General features: G+C 37.3%; 1 protein-coding gene across 1 annotated transcript in view; it reads right to left on the bottom strand.

The window, feature by feature from the left end:
* The window catches only part of KIF4A (kinesin family member 4A), a 126,245-nt gene that overhangs the window by 106,488 nt on the left and 2,133 nt on the right, over positions 1–17,624 (bottom strand). The window contains exons 3-6 of the mRNA XM_029239920.1: positions 15,927–16,117; positions 14,437–14,529; positions 11,310–11,476; positions 10,981–11,075 (exon numbers count right to left, since the gene is read on the bottom strand). Coding sequence (XP_029095753.1) covers positions 10,981–11,075; positions 11,310–11,476; positions 14,437–14,529; positions 15,927–16,117 — 546 coding nt within the window. The remainder of the gene's footprint in view (positions 1–10,980; positions 11,076–11,309; positions 11,477–14,436; positions 14,530–15,926; positions 16,118–17,624) is intronic.

The raw sequence follows: 17,624 nt of genomic DNA, 5'->3' as shown, positions 1-17,624 counted from the left end.
AACTATATACCTAGCAGAAAACACACCCTTTTCAAATATACATGGAATATTAACAAAGCTCAAACAAGAGTCAGACAAAATTTCAAAAAACAGAAATCACACACATTCATTGATCATAATGCAATAAATCAGAAATTAACAACAAAAGAATACACAGAGACACCTTCTACCTAACTCTTAGGTTAAAGAGGAAATTAAAAAGGAAATCTCCTATTTAAAAATGAACAGTTAGAGTACTATTTCTCAAAATTATACGATTATATCCAAGTGGTACTTAGAGGAAAATGTATAGTTTTAAATAGATCTTTTGGGACTTCCCTGGTGGCATAGTGGTTAAGAACCCGCCTGCCCATGCAGGGGACACGGGTTCGATCCCTGGTCTGGGAAGATCCCACATGCCGTGTAGAAACTAAGCCCGTGTGCCACAACTACTGTGCCTGTGCTCTAGAGCCCACATGCTGCAACTACAGAAGCCCGTGTGCCTAGAGCCCGTGCTCTGCAACAAGAGAAGCCACCGCAATGAGAAGTCTGCGCACCGCAACGAAGAGTAGCCCCCGCTCACCGCAACTAGAGAAAGCCTGCACACAGCAACGAAGACCAGACGCAGTCAAAAGTAAATTTAAAAAAATATATATATATATATAAAACTTGGCAAAATCTTCGAACCAAAACAAGGAGAGCATACATACAAAAAAAAGTTATAGGTTACTCTCTCATAGGAACAGATATATAAATGCCCTAAATTGGAAACTAGTATATGAATCCTGCAATGTACAGAAAGAGTAATTTATCATGATCAACTGGGGATGATTCAATGACAGAAAATTTATTTTTACAATTTATTCTATCAATAGGTTGAAAAAAAGAAAAACTACATGTTCATTAATTCCCAATCAATGATAAAATTCAATAATCATTTCTTATTTTAAAAGTATATAATTCTTAGCAAACTAGGACTAAAAGGTCACTTCCTTAACTTGATAAAAGCTATCTGCCAGTAGATTAAGGTGAAACACTAGCAATGTTCTGGTTAGAGCGAAAAAAAGAAAAAAAAAGATGAGAATGGTTACTATCATTGGTACTATTCAAGCTTACACTGAAAAAGATATGAAAAGAAATAAGATATAAATGTTGGAAAGGAAGAGGCCAAAGTATGTACTTGAAAATAATGTGAATACCTACCTAGGAAATCCAAGAAACACAACTGACAAATTATGAGAAACTAAGAATGCAATTCAGCCATGTGGTTGGATATAAGATGGAAATTTGAAAATTAATACTTCTCTTAAACAGGATTAGAAAACAAAAATAGAAAACGAGGTATTCAAAATAGCAATAAAAACTATAATATTCCAGAATAGGCCTACCAGGATATGTGGTGTAAGAATTACATTAAGAAAACTACAAAGCTTACTGAAAGACATAAAAGAAGACTTGAATAAATGCGGAGAGATCATGCTCATGGATGGGTAGGCTCAGTTATACTTAATCTATAAGCTGAATTTAAGTTCTCAATAAAAATCCCAAAAAGATTTTTCATAGAACCTGACAACTTGATTCTAAAATTCACCTGGACAAGAAAATAATCAAAACAGTTCTGATAAAAGAAAAGTGAGGTGAAACTTGCCCTCCCAGAGATTAAAATATACTGTGATGAACCGTATTTATTAAACGGTTTGGGACTTCCCTGGTGGCGCAGTGGTTAAGAATCCGCCTGCTAATGCAGGGGACACAGGTTCGAGCCCTGGTCTGGGAAGATCCCACATGCCATGGAGCAACTAAGCCCGTGCGCCACAACTACTGAGCCTGCACTCTAGAGCCCGTGAGCCACAACTACTGAGCCTGCGTGCCACAACTACTGAAGCCCGCGCGCCTAGAGAAGCCACCGCCGTGAGAAGCCCGCGCACCGCAACGAAGAGTAGCCCCCACTCGCAGCAACTAGAGAAAGCCCTCATGCAGCAACAAAGACCCAACGCAGTCAAAGATAAATAAATAAATAATTAAAAATAATAATAATAAAAAATAAATAAAAGGTTTAAGAATAAACAAATTCACTAATAGGGCAGAACAGTGTCCAGAAATAGACACACACACATACGGTCAACTCAATACACCAAGATACTAAGTCAATTCAGTAGGTAAAGGACCTTCTTTTTAATAAATGGTGCTAGAAGAACTGGATATTCATGGGGGGTGGAGGATGATCTTCAACCCCTATCTCACTTTATAACCAAAAACTAATTCAAGATAGATTATACAACTAACGTAAAAGTTAAAACTATAAAGCTTCAAGTAGAAAACATAGGAAATTATCGTCATCACTTTGGGTATGCAAAGGTTTCTTGGACAGGATACCAACAGCTCTAAGCATTAAAGAAAAGAAACGATAAACTGAACTTCATCAAAATTAAAATTTTTGTGCAAATCAAAACTACAATGAGATACCACCTCACACTGGTCAGAATGGCCATCATTAAAAAGTCTACAAATAACAAATGCTGGAGAAGGTGTGGAGAAAAGGGAACTCTCCTACACTATTGGTACAAATGTAAGTTGGTGCAGCCACTATGGAAAACAGTATGGAGGTTCCTCAAAAAACTAAAAATAGAGTTGCCATATGATCCAGCAATCCCACTCCTGGGCATATATCCAGACAAAACTATAATTCAAAAAGATACATGCACCCCTATGTCCATAGCAGCACTATTCACAATAGCCAAGACATGGAAACAACCTAAACGTCCATCGACAGATGAATGGATCAAGAAGATGTGGTACATATATACAACTGAATACTACTCAACCATAAAAAAGAATGAAATAATGCCATTTGCAGCAACATGGATGAGCCTAGAGATTATCATACTAAGTGAAGTAAGTCAGACAGAGAAAGACAAATAACCATATGATATCACTTATATGTGGAATCTAAAATATGACACAAATGAACATACCTATGAAAGAGAAACAGACTCACAAGCATAGAGAACAGATTTGTGGTTGCCAAGGTGGAGGAGGGAGTAGGGGAGGGAAGGATTGGGAGTTTGGGATTAGTAGATGTAAAGTATTACATTAAACAACAAGGTCCTACTGTATAGCACACTATAGTCAATATCCTATGATAAACCATAATGGAAAAGAATATGAAAAAGAATATATATATGTATAAACTGAGTCAGTTTGCTGTACAGCAAAAATTAACACAACACTGTAAATCAACTATACTTTAATAAAATTTTTTTAAAAAGCTATGATGGGGAATTCCCTGGCGGTCCAGTAGTTTGGACTCAGCGCTTTCACTGCCATGGCCCAGGTTCGGTCCTTGGTCTGGGAACTAAGATCCCACAAGCTGCGTGGTGCAGCAAAACAAAACAAAACAAAAACAAACAACAAAAAACTATAATGAGATGTATTTGATGCCCACTAGAATTTCTAAGACAACATCTTTATTTATGAAGCTGTGATAAGATGGAACTTTCAATAACATTGCTGGAGCATAAAACAGTACAAACCATATTACAGAACTTTTAGGCACTTTCTTATAAAATTAAGCATATATCTATCTCTTCCACTCCTAGGTAATTACCCAGGAGAAATGAAAATGTATGTTAACAAAAAGACCTGTACACGAATGTTCAGGGCAGCCTTATTCATAATAGCTAAAAACTGGAAATAACCCTAATTTCCATCAATAGGAAAACTGAAGAACAAATAGTGGTATAATCATATAATGGAATACTACTCAGCAGTACAAAGGAACACATTATTAATCAAAGCAAGAACATGAAAAAAATCTGCCCCCAAAATCTTAAGTTGAGCAAAAGAAGCCAGACACATGAAAAAATTATATGATTCCATTTATATGAAGTCTAAGAACATGTAAAATTAATCTATGGTGATAGAAGTCAGAAAGTGGTTGCTTGAAGTGGAATGTGGGAAGGGTGGATTGACTGGAAAGAACACAAGAGAACTTTCTAGGGGAGATGGAAATGTTTTTATCACGTTTTCATTGGTATTTACATGAGGGCATACAACTATCAAAGCTCAAGAAATTGAGCATTTAAAATATGGGCATTTTATTGCGTATAAACTTTACCTCAAGAAAAAAGTATATAGGAAGAAATACACACATAAGACATGAATCGAAAGATTAAAAAAGTTAAAAAATGAGACTAAGAAAAATATATGCAACAAGGGATTAATATCTAGAATACAGAAACAACTCCTAAAGTCAACAGGAAAAATAACAAGAAAAACAAGAAAAAGTCAACCTGAAAGAAAAAAACCAAAACAAAGGGTATGAGCAGGGAATTCACAGAAATGGAAAGAGAAAAGGCCAGTAACATAAAAAGATGCTTAATTTCATAAGTAATTGGGGAAATACAAGTTCTATAAAAATAACATGCAATGTTCAAGATAGGGGAAAATAAAAAAGGTCAATAATATCCAATATTGTCAATGGTACAGTGAAACATAGTCTCATATATTGTAGGTATGTGCATACTGGGACAGACATTTTAGAGGACAATATTTAGCAGTATTTAAAAATCTGAAATGTGTACACCCTTCAAACTAGCAATTTCTCTTCCACGTATATAACCTAGAGAATACTCTCACTTGTATATCACATACAAGGCTATTGACTGAGGCATCATTTTGCAATAGCCAGGAACTGAACAACCTAAATGTCAGTCCAAACAGGAATAAACAAACAAGGTAGACTTTGTATACTGTGGAATCCTAGATAGCAGTTGTAAAAATGAGATAGACTTATATACTAATACAAAAAGATTTCAAACATATATTGCTGAGATAAAAGCAAGCTGAAAAACAATATATGCAGTATGATAGCATCTATCTTTAAAAACAACAGGAAAGGGCTTCCCTGGTGGCGCAGTGGTTGAGAGTCCGCCTGCCGATGCAGGGGACACGGGTTCGTGCCCCGGTGTGGGAAGATCCCACATGCCGCGGAGCGGCTAGGCCCGTGAGCCATGGCCGCTGAGCCTGCGCGTCCGGAGCCTGTGCTCCGCAACGGGAGAGGCCACGACAGTGAGAGGCCCGCGTACCGCAAAAAGCAAACAAACAAACAAACAAAAAACAGGAAACACCAATAAAAATATATACACAGAAAAACATCTTGAATGCTACCCACCAGGCAGGTAAAAGTAGTTACCTCTAGATTAGGATTAGGTGGTAAATCAAGGGGGATTTTATCTTCATCCATATTGCTTATGTTTGTATACCAGGAATTGATTCATGTACTACTTGTGTAATTAAAAGGAAATAAATTGATTTAGCAATGCCAAAATTTTAAAAGGCATATAACAAATGTTTTACTAAATGTGCATATATATATATACATATATAGAAAAATATCTGGTGATGATACACACCCAACTTAATAGCCATGGTCAAACAAGAGCCTGGCTGAAAACTTAAAAGGAAGATCTGGGGAGTGAAATGTCCACTGGGGACTTTATTTTATTTTTTTTATATACTTTTAAGAAATAAATAAATTTATTTATTTTTGGCTGTGTTGGGTCTTTGTTGCTGTGTGCGGGCTTTCTCTAGTTGCAGCAAGTAGGGGCCACTCTTCGTTGTAGTGCACGGGCTTTTCATTGTGGTGGCTTCTCTTGTTGCAGAGCACGGGCTCTACGCACTCGGGCTTCAGTAGTTGTGGCACACGGGCTTAGTTGCTCTGCAGCATGTGGGATCTTCCCGGTTCGAACCCATGTTCCCTGCACTGGCAGGCGGATTCTTAACCACTGCACCACTAGGGTAGTCCCTCCACTGGGAACTTTATTTTATTTAATTTATTTTTTAACATCTTTATTGGCGTATAATTGCTTTACATTGTTGTATTAGTTGCTGCTCTATAACAAAGTGAATCAGCTCTACGTAAACATATATCCCCATATCCCCTCCCTCTTGCGTCTCCCTCCCACTGTCCCTATCCCACCTCTAGTCCACTGGGGACCTTAAAAAGCTCTGATATATTGCTGGAGAAAGCCATGTGCATGCTCAGGAAAGACCTAAAAATGTCAGTAAAGACCTAAAAGGCCCTCATCTTGTACCTCTGGCTGACTTTGAGACCCTGCTCAAGAAGTAAAGACTAAGAGTTGTAAAGAACCTTAGCATTTAAGGTAAGCCGCAACACAAACTCAGAGCCCTAGGCAAATGCTGGAAGAGTTATAGGTTCAAGGCATTTAAGGAAATGAGACCAATCACTAGCTAACTACTAAAGTAACTGAGCAGACACTTCTGTGACCACAAACTATAGGGAGTTGTAGAATTAGTCCAGTAAAGTCATTAAAGGTATAAAAACAGTAAGTTAGATTTATTTTAGGAATACAAGATGGCTTAGCATCCAAAAAGCAATTAATGCAATATACCAACAGAAGAACCAAAATAACGTGATCATGTCAATAGATGATGAAAAAACATTTGACAAATTCATGATAAAAACACTCAATGAACTAGGTATAGAAGGGAATTTCCTCAACCTGGTAGGGGCATCTGTGAAAACCCCCCAGCTGACATCATACCTAATAGTAAAAGACTGAATGCTTTTCCCCTAAGATCAGGAACAAGACAACAATATCCACTCATGCCACTTCTATTCAACATTGTACTGGAGGTTCTAGCCAGGACAGTTAAGCAAGAAAAGGAAATAAAGGTATCCAGATCAGAAAGGAAGAAGTAACACCATCTCTGTTCACAGATGACATGATTTTGTAAACAGAAATCCTGAAGAATCCATCAAAAAAACTATTAGAAATAACAAGCTCAGCAAGCTTGCAGGCACAAGATCAATATACAAAGCTCAATAATTTGAAAATGAAATTAAGTAAAAACAATTTCATTTACAAAAGCATTGAAAAGAATAAAATATTTAGGAATAAATTTAACAAAAGAAGTGTAAAACTTGTACTCTGAAAATTAAAAAAAAATTTCTATTGTAAGATATTAAAGAAGACCTAAATAAATGGAAAGACATCTGATGTTTATGAATTGAAGGACTTGAAAGAATTGAAAGATGCCAACACTCCCTAAATTGATCTACAGATTCAACACAATCCCTGTGAAAATCCCAGCTGGCTTCTTTGCAGAATATGACAAGCTGACCCTAACATTCATATGAAAATGCAAAGGACCCAGAACAGCCAAAACAATCTTGAAAAAGAACAAAGTTGGAGCCCTCACACTTCCCCATTTCAAAATTTATTACAAAGCTACAGTAATGAGGACAGTGTAGTAATGGCATAAGGATACACATATAGATCAATGGAATCGAACTGAGAGTCCAATTGCTTCTTGACAAGGATGCCAAGACAATTCAATGGGTAAAGAATAGTCTTTTCAAAAAATGATGCTGGGATAACTGAACATCTACATGCAAAAGATTAAAGTTTGGACTGCCACTTTACACTATATACAAAAATTAACTCGAAATGGATCTCCTACCTATATTTAACATTGAAAACTATAAAACTCTTAGAAGAAAACAGAGACATAAATCTTTGTGACCTTGGATTAGGCAATGATTTTTTAGATATGCCAAACACCAAGCAACAAGAGAAAAAACAGATGAATGGAATTCATCTAAAAATTTTAAATGTGTGCTTCAAAGGACACCATCAATAAAGTGAAAAAGCAACCCAAAGAATGGAAGAAAACATTTGCAAAGCATAATATAACTGATATGGGGCTAGTATCCAGAATGTGTAAAGAACACACACAACTCAACAATAAAAAGATAAATAACCCAATTTTAAAAATGGGCAATGAATCTGAATGGACATTTTTCCAAAGAAGATACACGAATTGCCAAGAAGCGCATGAAACATTATTAGCCGTCAGGGAAATGCAAACCAAAACCACAACGAGGTACCACTTCATACTCACTAGGATGGCTATAATTAAAGACATAATAAAACTAAGAATATGGAGAAATTACAATCCTTTATATATTGCTGGTAAGAAGGTAGAATAGGTACAGTTGCTATGAAAAACAGTCTGACAATTCTTCAAAAAGTTAAACATAGAGTTATCATTTGACTGAGCAATTCCACTTAGGTATATACCCAAGAGAAATAAAAACACACATCCACACGGAAACTTGTACATCAGTGCTCATAGCAGCATTACTAATAAAAACCAGAAGTGGAAACAACCCAAATGTCCATCAACAAATGAATGGATAAATAAAAACTTAATATATTCATGTAGTGGAATATTGTTTGGCAATAAAAAGGAATGAAGTACTGATACATGTTACAACATGGATGAACCTTGAAAAGATGTTAAATGAAAGAATCCAGTCACAAAAGATCACATATTGTATGATTACATTTATATGAAATGTCCAGAATAGGCAAATCCATAAAGACAGAAGGATTAGTCACTGCCTGGAGGTGGGGTGGTGGGGGGTGGACAACGGAAAAAAATGAGTGACTGCTAATGGGTACAGGTTTCTTTTGGGGGTGATGAAAATATTCTAAAATTTATTGTGGTGATAGTTGTACAACTTTGTGAATATACTAAAAAATCACTGAATTGTACACATTAAAAAAGTGGGTTTTATGGTATATTAATTACATATTAATTTTTTTAAAAAGAAATTTAAACAGCTACCATATGACCCACGTATAACACTCCTAGGTTATACCTAAAGAGAAATTAAAACATTTGTCCACACAAAAACTTATATATAGATGTTCACAGAGCAATATTCAAAATAGTCAAATTGGATACAACTGATGAATGGGCAAACAAAATGTTGTATATCTGGGGCTTCCCTGGTGGCGCAGTGGTTGAGAGTCCGCCTGCCGATGCAGGGGATACGGGTTCGTGCCCCGGTCCGGGAGGATCCCGCGTGCTGCGGAGCGGCTGGACCCGTGAGCCATGGCCGCTGAGCCTGCGCGTCCGGAGCCTGTGCTCCGCAACGGGAGAGGCCACAGCAGTCAGAGGCCTGCGTACCGCAAAAAACAAACAAAAATGTTGTATATCTGTACAATGGAATATGATTTAGCAGTAAAATGAAGTGATGATACACATTGCAACATGGATGATCCTTGAAAACCTTATGTTAAGTGAAATAAGACAGTCACAAAAGACCATAAATTATATGATTCCATTTGTATGAAATATAGGTTAGTGGTTGCCTAGGGCTAGAAAACGGGGTTGGGATGGGGAGTGACTGCTAATGGGTATGAGTTTCTTTTTGGAGGTGATGAAAATGTTCTAAAATTAGATTGTGGTGATGGTTGCACAACTCTGAATATACAAAAGTCCACTGAAACGTACAGTTTAAACAGGTGAATTTTATGGCATGTGAATTATATCTCAATAAAGCTGTTAAAAAAAACTCAGAGGGCTTCCCTGGTGGCGCAGTGGTTAAGAATCCGCCTGCCAGTGCAGGAGACACGGGTTCAAGCCCTGGTCTGGGAAGAGCCCACATGCGGCAGAGCAACTAAGCCCGTGTGCCACAACTACTGAGCCTGAGTGCCTAGAGCCGTGCTCCACAACAAGAGAAGCCACTGCAATGAGAAGCCTGCACACCGCCATGAAGAGTAGCCCCTGCTTGTTGCAACTAGAGAAAGCCTGCGTGCAGCAACAAAGACCCAACACGGCCAAAAATAAATAAATTAAATAAATAAATTAAAAAAACAAAAAATAAAAAACCTCAGACTGTACACCTAAAAAAAGATAGAGGAGGCAAAAGAACCTTTAAAAATAGTCTTAAGAAGGATAAATCTCAAAGTTCAAACATAGAACAAAAAAGGCACTTTTAAATACATTCAGAACAAAAAGCTGAATGAGGAAGAAATAGGTCTCTGCCCTGTGCCAGCAGTATAATAATGATAAATGACAAAGAGGTAAAATTCCTCAATTACTATTTCTGCTTCTGCCTTCTCAGTTCCCAAGAGGGAACTGAAGCCCAATATGAGTAAAGAACTCATTGTAGTAAGGTAGTAAGCAAGAACTCAACTACTTTAATAAGAGTTCAAATGTCTTGGACCAGATGAATTATAGCTGAGGGAACTGAGAGTAATTTCAAACAAGAACACTGAAGCTATGTCAATGATATTTGAGGAATCACAGAGAAGGATGTTCCGGAAGACTGGGCAGATGTAATTTCAATTTTCGAAAAAAGAGAGGTAAGTTAATTCCATAAATTACACACCAGTCAGTTTGATATAAGTCTTCTAGATTATTATAGAGATGGCTTGCAAGAACCTAGAAATGGAAGAATAAGCACTAGAAGCCAGCTTGAATTCACTTAGAAAAAGTCAATTTAGGCTAATCCTTCTTTCTTTTTTGTACTGTTACTAAGCTGGTAGCTATGAAAAATATGGTAGACATATAGTATATCTGGACATTAGCAAGGCATTTGAAAAAATCTTTTATGAGATCCTTAAGTACAAAATTGAGAAATGGGAGCTGGTTGTTAATTTTTGTTAGCTAGATTAATAACTGCTTGAAAGACCATTCTCAAAGCATGCAGATTACCAGGTCATTATCATGCTAGACGCAGGTTTCTAATAGCGTATACCATGGGGTTCTCCTAGTCTTAGGAGCTTCATCATTTATATCCAACCACTTAAATGAAGATATGGAAACCATGCTGATGAGGTTTATAAGTGACAACATCTGGGAAGGATAGTGAATACTTGGGATGACAGAATCAGGATATTGATTTTAATTATAAGTAGTTGGGGGTAAAACAAAACAAAACAGAAACTAAAACTTGCCTGGGCCAGATGAAATCAAACCAAGGACCAGATCCAAATCTCATACCTAAATTAGAAAATGAGTGCAAGGGAGAGAAACAATTTTTCACTGTTTCTGAAATCAGCCTCAAACTTGAATTGTAGCTACTGTTAGAATGTGACCTGAAATATTCCGGTCAAGACACCAACAACAGCAATAAGAGTACTAGAAGTTTTTATCTATGACTGTAGCCTTAATTATTCTCACCCTCTTTTAGACGATCCCCTTCGGCCTTGGTTTTCTTCTGTCTTTCTGATCCAGCAAGGTCTACAAGATGCAGCTTGGAGCGAAAGCTGCTATTCCTGTGATGATAACAGGACACAAGTGAGAACGGTACACAAGCTTGAGGGTAGGTGAGTATCAAAGCTCACCTGCCGGTTCTCATTTTCTTTCACATCAGTCCAAATGGCTCCATTCATTACTCATGCTCAGAGTACTGAAGTCTGCTTATTTTTCAAATCAAGAAGCAAGCTATTGTTCAACTTTAGTAGAACTAATGTTAAAAATCTTGACTCTTACTTGTAACTTGAACTTACTTGTCACTTTTCTTTCTTTGCTCTATGGAGATTGTAAAGATGGCATGAGATCGGGATGACTGGGAGTTCATAGCCGTGGAGGCCACAGTCCTACAGTTGTTGCCCTGCTCCAAACAGGAAACAGTATCCAGGGCGACTAAAACAGTCTTCTCAGTGAGTCCCACAATCTAATTCAGAGAAAGAAAAAACTCTCTTATGATTCGACTTCAAATGCTTCATCAGAAATATAGGATTGGTGGTTTAAAAAATAATGCCTTGATGTTCCAGTAGAACCTCAATAAATAGTCATGGTAATAATGGCTGGGTTGTTTTAAAAATTTATTTTATTTCTTTTTGGCTACGTTGGGTCTTCATTGCTGTGTGTGGGCTTTCTCTAGCTGTGGTGAGTGGGGGCTACTCTTTGTTGCGGTGCATGGGCTTCTCATTGCGGTGGCTTCTCTTGTTGTGGAGCACGGGCTCTAGGTGTGTGGGCTTCAGTAGTTGTGGCTCACAGGCTCTAGAGCGCAGGCTCAGTAGTTGTGGCACACGGGCTTAGTTGCTCCATGGCATGTGGAATCTTCCTGGGCCAGGGCTCGAACTCATGTCCCCTGCATTGGCAGGTGGATTCTTAACCACTGTGCCACCAGCTAAGTCCCATAAGGACAGTTTTAACTAGCAACTCTGTGATCACTGCAAACCAAGGTCTCCAATCTTCGCTGGGGACCTCCAAAACAAGGATGCCAGTCAATACTGGAGCTACAAAAGATCTCTAGATTTTATGGTAGCAATGGATATGTGCCTTCCAGGGAGCCCCAAGTGAAGGTAAGTTTTGGCCCTAAGGACAGCAAGGGCAACACAAATAGCTATGGTTATTTCTCTTTGCTACATTCTCCTCCATGTGGCCCTGTGTTCCTCCCTATATCTTGGACCCATTTTATACCTCATACTCAGTAGGGAAAATAGCATGGTACAATTTCCACTGGATTAGGAAGCCAGGAAAACAGGGTCCTAGGCTTGGTACTGTATCTACCCAGGAGAATTTGTACAAGTTAAAATCTCTTGGAGCCTCTGGAGATTGAACTAGATGATTATGAAGTCCCTTCTAGCCTCAATATGCTATGATTTTATTACCCCATAGCTCCCAAATCTATATCTGTGGCCCTAATTTCTAGTCCTATACTTCAAATTGCCTGCTACTTACACTTTGACATCAGTAAATTATAAAACCAAACTCATCTTCCTTCCACCAATACGGATTCTCTCCACTACTTCTTCGTTTCTACTAAGATCTCTATTCTCAAAACCTCAGATTCGCCTTTAATTCCTGCTATTCCCCCATATCTCACCTATCACCAACTCCCAGTCATTCTTCTTTTGAATCCATTGTTTCCTTTTCCTTTCCACATCTACCTGCCTAATCCAGGCCCATATTACTTCACGCCTGAAAAATAAGGCAACGTTTCCCTAAATTTTCCTTCCTCATCCTAGTTTTTCTCCTTTTCAATCCATTCTTGTTTAGCCTTCCGAAAGTCCTGCTTCCTAAAATGTCACCAAACTCCTAAGCCCTATGCTAGATAATGAGGGTACAAAGAGATTTTAAGATACTCTCCTAACCTCCCGGGAGCTAACCTAGTCGGAGATATACACGTAAGATAAAACTTGGCAAAAGTAGCCAGTGCAATCCTTCATTTGGAAGTATTAAGTAGCTTACATACTATTCACAGGGATAGAAACTAAGCTCTTTAGCCTGGCTTCATAATCTGGTCCTAACATACCTCCTATTACTTCCCAACCCATATCCTCTAATGCAGACAGACCGATCTAGTCTTATTACCCCCAGGAATATATTTTCTGCTTTCCTGCTTAAGCTATTCCTTACTACAAGAATAACCTTACTTCTTTACTTACTTATATTCCATCCATCCCAACTGAAGAGTGCTCACAAACTTGTCCTTACCCTTCCCAATTTGAGTCAGAAACTTAACACTTCTCTGTATTGCAAACTTTCCCTCAAATAGTGCTTGGGATTTAATTCCTGCCTTGGTATAGGACATATAAAAGATCTTAGTACTGGGTCAAGAGCCGGCTCAGTACCAACATTCTTTCTGGTGACAGCATGCATTTTACCCAGGTTTCTTATCCCCACTATCCAAACTGTCTTTCCGTATCCCACGCTTATCAGGCTTTCAAAATAAGTCTGATTCTTCAAGCCTTGCTTTAGTGCCTGGCTAATGACCTAATGACCCAGAAGGAAAAAAATTTCAGTAGCATAGGCATCTGCCCCTCAAGCACCTGCACCCTAAATTTCAGCTTTCTCTGCAGGGAAGAAAAGAAGGAGAGAAAGATGGATAAAGTATTATTTTACCAAGTTTTCCTAAGTCTGTACTACCCTATTCTCATCCACTTCCCACCTCAAATTCTCCCACTCCTGAATACTCAAGCTGCTGCTAGAACCAAGCTCTGCCTGTTTTCAACACTGGCTCCTGGATTTGGTCCACTCCCATATACAATACTCCCAACCTTGCCTCAAACTTTGTTCAGCTACAGCTCCTCAGCCTACATCTATACCATGTGATGGAAGCCTCTCAAATAAGCGATCTCTTCTTCCTATGGTACTTATAAATTAAAAATTTTTGTATCGTCTTACTTTCTAAATATCATTCCAAAGATCTAGCACAATGTCTATTACATTGTTGTCTAACAGAATTTACTATGACCATGTTTTATATCTATGCTATCCAATACAGTAGCCACTAGTCACGTAGCTATTGAGCACTTGATATGTGGCTGGTAACTGAAGGACTGAATTTCAAATTATATTCAATTTTAGTTCATTTAAGTTTAAATAGCCATTTGTGGCTAGTGGCTACCATACTGGACAGCCCAGCCTCAGAACTCTGTAAATAGCCAATAAATATTTAATTGATATTAGCATTCCTTCAAGAGGTAATAGGAAGGTGATAAAACTTCTTTCCCCACAAAAGTTCCCATCTAGGAATTCTAGGTTAACAAAGGGAATTAGGACCACACAAAATCTGAAGGACTGAGATGTTAGTAGTCATTTAAAACCACAGTGGCAAATAAAAGGAGTGTGAACTTTAGTAGTGGCCAACATTTTTAAATAACATCAAATGAGAGAAAAACACACCTTTATGCCTTCCTTAGGATCCTCCCGTATATTTATTTGAGGGGCTTTCTCACGAGATGGGCACAGAAGATCCAAGATTTCTTCATTGTAAATCTGGTATTGTTGAAAACAAAGTGGTAAAAACAAGATGTTAACAGTGGTAATTGAGGAGTGGTGGGACCACAGGTGATTTTTAAAATTCTTTATGACTTTCTGTATTAAAAAAATTTTTTGCAACAAACATATTATTTTTATAATTAAGAAAAAGATTTTAACATTACATGTAACCATTTGATACTCATAGGAATAAATTCACATATTACTTGTAACAAAATTGAGACTGCTCTCTTGAGAGAGTGTTTCTCAGGAATAGCAGACATGATGAAAGCTACATGGGTGCCCAAATTCAGTTCTTTGATGGTGTCATGACAACATCACCTTCACCAATTTTGTTAAAATGTAAGCAATGGGTCCTTAGTGGAGGGTGGAAGTGGGAAGCAAAAGGGAGAGGTAGCAACCAATATTTCAACAACAACCAGAACTTTAAGTACTAAAACAGTGTTTGCACATAGTAAGCACCACGTTTGTTTGCTATTATTGCTGTTGCTACTATTTAATATAGCAGGTTCCTAAGTTATTTTTACATTTGGTCACCTTGGCCACAACTGGGTTAATCAAGAGTTTCAAGAAGGTTAATCTTAATGATGTTTAACTCCCCATCTTCCACCTCTATACCTCCTATACCAACTAACATATTGAGATTCAACTTCAGGATGAAGTATTCACATACTATTTATAATTGCATGTTTAAATTATATACATTTAATTATTGCTCCTTAAAGATAAGGCATCTTATCACTGCTATGGAATCAACCAGCTAGTTTCCCAGAAGCCGTAAGTTCCCTAACTATGTGTTTCTGGTGTCATGAGGTTAGATATAGCTGGTCAGTCTACTTGTATACTGATATATAATTGAATGAAAATATCCACAAAGGCAGGGACTTCTATCTGTTTTGTTCACTGATATATCCCAAATACCTAGAACAGGGCCTGTAACATGTAGGTACTCAATAAATATCTGTTGAATAAACACTCTGTCATCACTTACACAGCTCAATACTTCACCCAATTTTTATAACATTCTTCATGGAGTAGCAACATTATCACTCAAGCCTCGAAACACTAAAGGGATATCAAATATTTTTCTAGAGGCTCTACAGGGAATCAATAATAGAGGCCAAGCTGGAATTAAAGGATTCCTATTATCTTTTTATATGGGAATGCCAACTCCTCTAACAATCGGATTAAACAGACTATTCTGACAACAGGGAAAGAACTGGGTGGGAGCCAGATCCAACTGAGCCAGTAAGTTTTCTATCAATTTATTAAAATGCAATTTACTAAAAATGCAATTTATTCATTTGAGTCATGCCAGGAAAAACCTGATTTGTATTTATTTTTCTACCCAAAGATAAATTTGAATTCAGAATAATTAAAGATAAATCATTTACCTCCAAGTATGATACTTTCAGAGTAAATTCGAAGTCACTCTTTTTATCAATTTCTTGGAAGAGCAGCTGTATTACTCTAGGAATGACCCCAACTGTTGGTTCATTTTCTTGCTCTGCAGTATATGCACCTCCCATTGAATAGGTTTTTCCAGAGCCAGTTTGCCCATAGGCCAGGACGGTTGCATTGTATCCTGACAAAATAGAAGTCACATGTGCGGTGATGCTCAAATATTTTCAACCAATCAGTACACTCTACTTCCTTCAGCAATTACTTGTAACAAAATTGAGACTGCTCTCTAAACACAAGGGTCTCTTAGGAATGTCAGACACAAAGAAAAGTTATATGAGTGCCATGACTTTGCACTACTCCAAATAAGCAAAGAAGAAAAATATCAAGCCTGAATGTGTGCCTCTCTTGATAGCCCTTAAAAGCTAGGAAGTAAAACACTTAAAGATATGACTGAGATAATGAAGGTGGCCAAGTCACTGTCTAAAAGCCATTCAGAGTTTTATAATTCTACTTTCTCTCTACTTGGAACAATTCTAAATTAGGGCAATTAAATGAAAGTTTTAGAAGCTGCAAATAGAAGGGATTCCAACCTGTATTTCTTTGATTAACAGAGTCTTCATTTGAAAAGGCAACAAAGTTGCTTTTTACAGTCAATGAAAGCATCCCTCCCTATATGAATTCTCAGACTGCATTTGGACCGTATTATCAGGCTCCTCATAGAAATGTCATCATTTAAGTATGATTCAATGTGATATATGTCCTTTGCTTTTTTTTCTTTTTGAAAGAACTTATTCACCTAAATGAAGACCTTGATGTTCTGGAAGATCTTAAGATGTTAAATTGAGATTTTCACTGTAATAGATTGCTAATATCACCTGGCATGACTCTGGGACAAGAGAATAATATTCCATAATCTTCTGTAATACCACAGATATGTATATATAGTAATAAGTGGGGAAACCAAGTTTCAGTACTTTTTACAAAAACTTAGGGTGCTGTTGACCTGACTGAAAAATACTGGCTTTATCTCTGCAACTGAGAGCAATGTTAACAAAACACATAGATATTGGAATCACTTTCTACTTTATACTGCCTCTAAAGACTATAATTCTCATAGTTTCCCAAGTTAAGAATACTAAAGTAGAACTATAGTGTTCTTACTAAGCTGTGAAAGGTACATTCTGAGGAAGATAACAAGATAATGAAGGGTCTGGATACCATATTTTTTTTTAGGAATGGCTAAAGGAAAGGAGGGATGGTTAATTAGAAGAGGCTTAGAATCAAATAATGGTCCTCCAAATATGTAAATAGGAAAAAGATTAACTTTATGGTGGAGAAGTCTGGCAGACATCACCTTAATCAAATGATCAAAATGAACATCAATAGTAATGGAACAAATCAAAATTGTGTGCTGCCTGATAGAATTCAATGAGAAGAATACAGCATCACTTCTGTGATATTCCTGCTAAAGATATATTGATACAACCTGAATCTAATCATAAACTTCAGACAAAACAAAATTGAAAAACAGTTTACAAAATAACTGGCCTGTGATCTTCAAAAGTGTCATGATCATGAAAGTCAAAAGAAGACTGAAGGAGTTTTATAATAAAGGAGACTATAGAAGTAGTACAACTAAACGTAACATACGATTTTGAACTAGATCCTTTTGCAACAAAGGACATTAT

This window comes from Monodon monoceros, unplaced genomic scaffold (assembly GCF_005190385.1).
Source record: "Monodon monoceros isolate NGI ecotype Baffin Bay Population unplaced genomic scaffold, NGI_Narwhal_1 Super_Scaffold_22, whole genome shotgun sequence".
In the NCBI taxonomy this organism is placed as follows: Eukaryota; Metazoa; Chordata; class Mammalia; order Artiodactyla; family Monodontidae; genus Monodon; species Monodon monoceros.
This window is presented reverse-complemented; position numbering and strand designations above follow the sequence as displayed.